Here is a 6,086-nt window from a genome sequence, read left to right on the forward strand (position 1 = left end):
AAGCACTCCAAAACGTGATGTCCACCACGTGTGAGAGATTGAGTGAAGTGTGGAGCACCATACAAAGTTACAAACAGCTCATAGTCCATCCCGTAAAATGTTCTATTCATAAAAAGGGATTGTGGAAATTTTGAACCAATCGAACCAAACTACACTTGACAAACAAAATTTTCTTTGTGGGAGATAAATAGAAAATTTCAACTCTGTTACTCAACTTTCTTTTCACCCTCTGAGTTCTGACAATGTAACTACTTTAAATTCAAAATCCAAACTGCTCATGAATTGTGTATATCCATCATAAACATCTGCTTTATATCTACAAAGATGTCAAATCATCTAACATTTTTTATAGGAAAAACAATAAACACGGCCACATTAAATGGTTCTGCAAAACCAAACCAAAAAAATGACATGGAAAGTGTGAAACACACAAAAAATGTAAAGGTAGTTGGCATAGAAAACTGCAGTCATATGGTAATGGCAAGGAATCCCTCAGTGCAGAAACTTGAAATACAGGACTACTAGGATCGCTAAAACAAGAAGGGCTATCAGCAAGCCGATAATCCACTTGTTCCTATCCATCCTTCTCACCATGGCCCCCATGATCTTTCTGCTCTTGCCAATGTTGTCATCCACGTCATGCAACTGAAAAGCCAATCAAGATTGCAAATAAGTAGGTTAGAAAACACAAGACACTAGCAGCTCCTTAAAATGTCATACACTAGTAGAATATGATATAATCCAGTTGACACAATAGTATTTGTTTGAACATCAAATTTTGTAACATGACAGTTGATATGTACTAACAAGTTATCCTATGGTTTAAGGTTGAAAAAATATATAATACAACTTACATTTTGTATCATGACAGTTGGGTGATCTTACAAACATGTATACTGTAGCTGTTTGATTGATATGGTTGAATACCACTACAGAAGTTAAGTTCACTAAGGCACAAATAAAACATAGGGCTCTTAGGAACAGGGGACAAAAGAACCTAGGTAAAGCATCAGAATGCAGCCTATGTTTTTCCGACATACAAGGATTTTCCAAAAGGATAACTCTACATCTAGCAGACTAGCATCAAACAAAAATATCAGGACAGATTGCAAAGATACTACCACAATGCAAAGTGACCTTGATAACCCACAAATAGAAAATGTTTAGGTTTGCTACTTGTACAAAACATTCAGCTGATACATGTCCATCCAAACAATCCCTTGTGGGTATATCAGAATCGAGGAAAGTTATGGGTAGGCAAATGTGACAATACAAGTATTTTATGAATAGAAGTTATAGAGTGGCTCATCAAGCTCAATTTGACTTTAATGGGACAAAATATTTTATGAATAGAAGGTATTTTCTGGACATTTCTCAAAAAATATTTTTGAATTCAGTGGTTCACAAATTTCCAAAATGTGCATGATCCTCGGTTCCCTGCTCCATCAGGCATGAATAAGTAGACTTAAGAATGAAAAGAAGAAATCAAGTTCATAAATGACAAGAAATACAAAACAAATAATCAGTTAAATTCAAGCAACATATATACTGTAAATAACCTGTAGATGTAATTAACTAGTAAAGTAAGGTAGGTTCTGCTTCTAGCACTTGTAAATAAACAGTTTACATATACAAAAAGGCTTAAAGCATACAGATACATACACACATATATATATATATATATATATGTATATGTAAACTGTTTATTTACAGCCATCTACGCACAGATATTTGCTTGTAAACTGACTATAGACGAAAACGATACTCCTTGTAATATACTCCCCCCGTCTCAAAATGTAAACGTCTTACATTTTAAGACAGCAGGAGTACAATACAATCAAGGCACAGAGGCGACACATGGTAAGTTATTCAACATGATTTGAATTAAGCAACCTACATAAACTATGCACTATTTTGGGGTCCATAAATACTTTGCGATGGAAAAATGAATAACGCGCAGAAACAAAGCAATTGACAAATAGGGAGAATTAACAGAAATGTTACTTGCCGTATCATTAGCATGCAAAAGAGACTGGCGCTGCTGATGCAAGTCATGCATGATGGAGACTCCAAGCTCTTCTGTTTCCAGCATAGTTCTATGGCTATCTCTGATCCTATCAGTTGTCTGATTTTGCCTTTCCGTTGTCCTGAGCAATCTTGACCTTTGATCAGCAGATACCTGCAAGATGCAATATCAATAGATCATTGGACTTTAATGGGACAAAAAAATTACTGATAGACAATGTCGAAGGATAAGCTGTTAATACTAAAATGTGAAATAATGCAAGGTTAGTGGCTAAAGATGCAGATGCAGGAGGAAGCACAGTAACCTCGTACTTCAACAAAAACATGACTGAAGCAAATTTGATATGTTAGTTGACTGCATTCAATATTCTCAGACTTTTCTAAGAGCATCACACAGAATCATCTGGGCAGCATATACTATAGCATGTGCATATATTAGAAATTCTAACTACTTCAGAAAGAAAAGAGAAAAATCACTTAACTAGATCTTCATAACAGATGGACTGAGAAAATATGCTTTCAGACAACATTTGTGAATTACAATTCTTTGAGATGGAGAGACTGACAGAGTGACAAATATCAATCTATAATATGCTAGGTATATGTGAGGAGTGGCAGGATTTTTCGGTGAGTGTATGACTCTTGAATGTTGAGGTCCAAATTATCGAATGCTACTTGTATAATATATGTAGCATACGTGCATTTAAAAGAATATCTGGGCCATGCAAAATTATCTGATAGGGGATTAAAGAAAAAGAAACCTCCATATTTTTTTGTCACCGGCCAACCTGGGTTAGCTGTAGATTGAGTTATACATGAAACTAGCACCAACCAAACATATATCAGGGTTTCCCATTTCTGACATCAACAATCAGTAAAATGTGGGTAATAAAAGACACTCAATGCATCACAGTACTTGACTCACCTCCAAATAAGAAACCACTCATGAATTAAGAATAAGGAACATACCACCAACATATCTGCCATTCCTGACTCCAGCAACTCCTCTCTCGCCCCTTGTTGGCCATTACCAGCAGTGATTCTCTTCAACACCCCCTTCAGATTGTTAAGATCCGACTTGTACTCTCTCAGTTTCGCCAGTTGCCCGGCCCTCAGGCTCGGCTGGAGGTTCCTTGCTTCAAGATCCATCTTCCTTATCTAGAAAAGGAAACCCACATCCAGACATTTCTCAGCATGTACAATTACGCAATCACTAACCTATTACCATAAGGTAATCTATCTTGTAGATTCATATAGTAAACAGTTTCCCGATCGTTGCAAAAAACAAACCCCTCCCTTGAGATATCATAAATCAATCGAATTCCTCGGAAAACTTGTTTGGACCGAGATATGTTTGGTTACAAAGAAGAAGGGTACCAGTGCCTCGGGGCCATCGATGCTGGATTTGATCTTCGAGGCCTTCTGCTTCAGTTTCTCTACTCGCGGTACAAAAGACAACCAGAAAACGTTAGAAAATTCGAGGCGAGAAATATTTGGGAAAATAAGATCGGAGGACGATTCCTGGACACAACATACCTCCCTCCTGGGAGGCGGCGGCCGTGCATTTGCGGGAGAGGGAGGCCGAGATCTCGCAGTACTGGCGCTCGTAGCCCTGGAATACATCGGTCATGGTCGATGAGCCTGATCGCCGGCCGGCCAAACCTCTCAAAGTCTTCCTCGTTCCGATCAGGCTAGAGGAAGAAGAGTCGGGACGAAGGAACAAGAAGGGGAAATGGGGAGGGAGACTGGTGAGGACGAGAGGAGAAACCGGTTACATAAACCAAAATCGAAAGCGCATTTGCATCAAACCCATAGATCGCACCCTCAACAAAAAGAAAAAAACCCATAGATCGCACGTGTCACGCGCAAACCCTATTCGGCGCCCGCTGCGCCGGTTACTGGTGTTTGCACAAACTAGCGCGCACCTTCCTCCAATGGGCTCGGCCTCTTGTTCTCCACGTTTCCGTTTGCCTACAAAAGATAAGAAATACTCCTTTCAAAGATCACTCCCACCATCAGGATGCGATAAGTGATGCACTGCATGTGCGCCTGAAAGTTTTTTCCTTTATCATAGATTCTTTTTAAAAATGTTTTATCTCTTAAACCGTGCGTCCAAATCTCGAACCGTTTTCATCATTGCATTCTTTGCATCGAGATCTTTAAAATTAGATCCCATGTTGATAGATTTTGATGAACTTAAAAAAACAGATGAAAAAACTGAACCCGGTGCACGTTTTTCCCCTTTCCAAAAGAGGCATGGCCGTGCCTCTCATGGAAGCAAAAAATACACGTTTTTTTCGTTTCTGAGAGGCACGTCCATGTCTCTCTCGAAAGAAAAAACGTGCCTCTCGTGGAATGAAAAAAATTTGTGTTTTCCCGTTTCCTAGAGGCATGTGCCTCTCGCGAAAGCTAAACCATGCCTCTCGTGAAAGTAAAAGACATTTTTTTCTCGCAATTGTTTTTTGGTCCAAAAGCTAAGAAAGATAAAAGCCGAAAAAAACTGAAAAACAAAAACCCGTCTAAAAAGCCGAAAATGCGTGCGGAAAATAAAAAATAAAATCCAAGGGAAACATTCAAGTGACGCGCTCTCAGCCAACTCCAAGTAATCGTTGGGAGGCTTGCGAAGGAGCGATCGTTAACTAGTTGCTCTCTTGTCTAGCGCACAGACACACAAAGGACCCACGACTGGGCCGGCCCACAAACAGGCACCGAAGCATAACACGACTTAAAAGTCACAAAAAGGAGGGAGGAGCCGACAAGAAAAGAACACACGCCCCTCTAATCCTGAATGTGTGCTGCTAGCCCACTGGAGTTGTTAGCTCTTGGTGATATATGATATATGGGCAGCGCGAGTCTTTTAGGAACACATCGAAGCGGCACATTGGAATTATTTTTTAAAAGGAGACATTTTTTGAAAACATGAAAAATCTTTAAAAATTAGAACCCACTTGCAAATTCCAAGCATTATTTTGGAAAAGTGAGAACAAAAATTTAAATTATGTACAATTTTTAAATTTTCAAAAAAATAAAACATAATTTTTTTTGAAACTATGAACTTTTTTTAAGAATGTGAACACATTTTGAAATTCTGAACATTTTCTGAAATTGCAAATAATTTTGAAAATATGATTACATTTTGAAACTCCAAACATTATTTGACAACGTGAACAAATTTAAAATTCTGAATATTTTTGGAGATGCAAACAAAAATTTTAAAGCAAAAAAGGAATTTCAATTTTTTTAAAGAATAATATTCCAATATGTCAAACATTTTTTGAAATTTGCAAAAAAACAGAAAAAGGAAAAAAATATGAACAAAGAATAAAAACCAGATCAAAACTGAAGAAGAAAAAGAAAACGCAGTTTAGCAAACTTCTAGAAGGATCCCAAAAACGGTGAGGACTATTCAGAAGGTTGACAAAACCGGTGGCTCGCACGCTCCCATGGGGCAGCCCATTCAATCGATCGGGGTGTGCGATTGCCTGACTATTTTTTTGCAAAATGCAGCAAATAGGTAATTCCCACGCACAGGTCCCGTTCCACCTTTGTCACATGTGCAGTTCAAACCCAGCCAGTTTTATGAACTTTTCTATAAGCTTCCGGCCTGTTTTGGGGAGCTTCTAAATGCTTCTGGAAGGGTTTTGCTCTTTTCTTATTTCTTTTTTGGGTCGGTTTTGTTTGGTTTTTCTTTTTTTCTTTGTTCCTCTTCTCTTAAATGTGTGAATCTATTCAAATCCGAAATCTTTCTTCAAAACCATGAGAAAAATATGTGAACTTTTGTCTCAAAATTGATGAACTTTTTTTTCTTTACTTCAGTTTCCTTTGTTTCTTCATCGTTCTTTCTTCCATTTTTGTTTTTCTTTGTTTCTGGACAGATTTCTTTCCCGATTTTGATTCATTTTTCTTTTGTTTTCTTTTTTGGTTTTCTTCAACTTTTTGTTTCTTTCTCGGTTTTCTCCTATTTTCTTGTTTTCTTTGTTTCATTATCTTTGGCACCTGTATTTCTTTGGTTTTATTTATTTTATGTTGTTTATTCATCGATTTTTCTTGTTCTTTGTTAT

General features: G+C 37.7%; 1 protein-coding gene across 1 annotated transcript; it reads right to left on the reverse strand.

The window, feature by feature from the left end:
- Positions 1-252: 252 nt before the first annotated feature.
- Positions 253-3,721, reverse strand: LOC109757289 (vesicle transport v-SNARE 11-like). The gene is made up of 5 exons (XM_020316113.4): positions 3,562-3,721; positions 3,403-3,461; positions 2,995-3,183; positions 2,009-2,179; positions 253-645 (listed from the first exon to the last, which is right to left on the reverse strand). The coding sequence occupies exons 1-5, from the start codon at positions 3,653-3,655 to the stop codon at positions 493-495; spliced, it is 666 nt and encodes a 221-aa protein (XP_020171702.1). The 5' UTR covers positions 3,656-3,721; the 3' UTR covers positions 253-492.
- Positions 3,722-6,086: the final 2,365 nt, after the last annotated feature.

The sequence above is a fragment of the Aegilops tauschii genome, chromosome 3, assembly GCF_002575655.3.
Source record: "Aegilops tauschii subsp. strangulata cultivar AL8/78 chromosome 3, Aet v6.0, whole genome shotgun sequence".
Classification (NCBI taxonomy): domain Eukaryota; kingdom Viridiplantae; phylum Streptophyta; class Magnoliopsida; order Poales; family Poaceae; genus Aegilops; species Aegilops tauschii.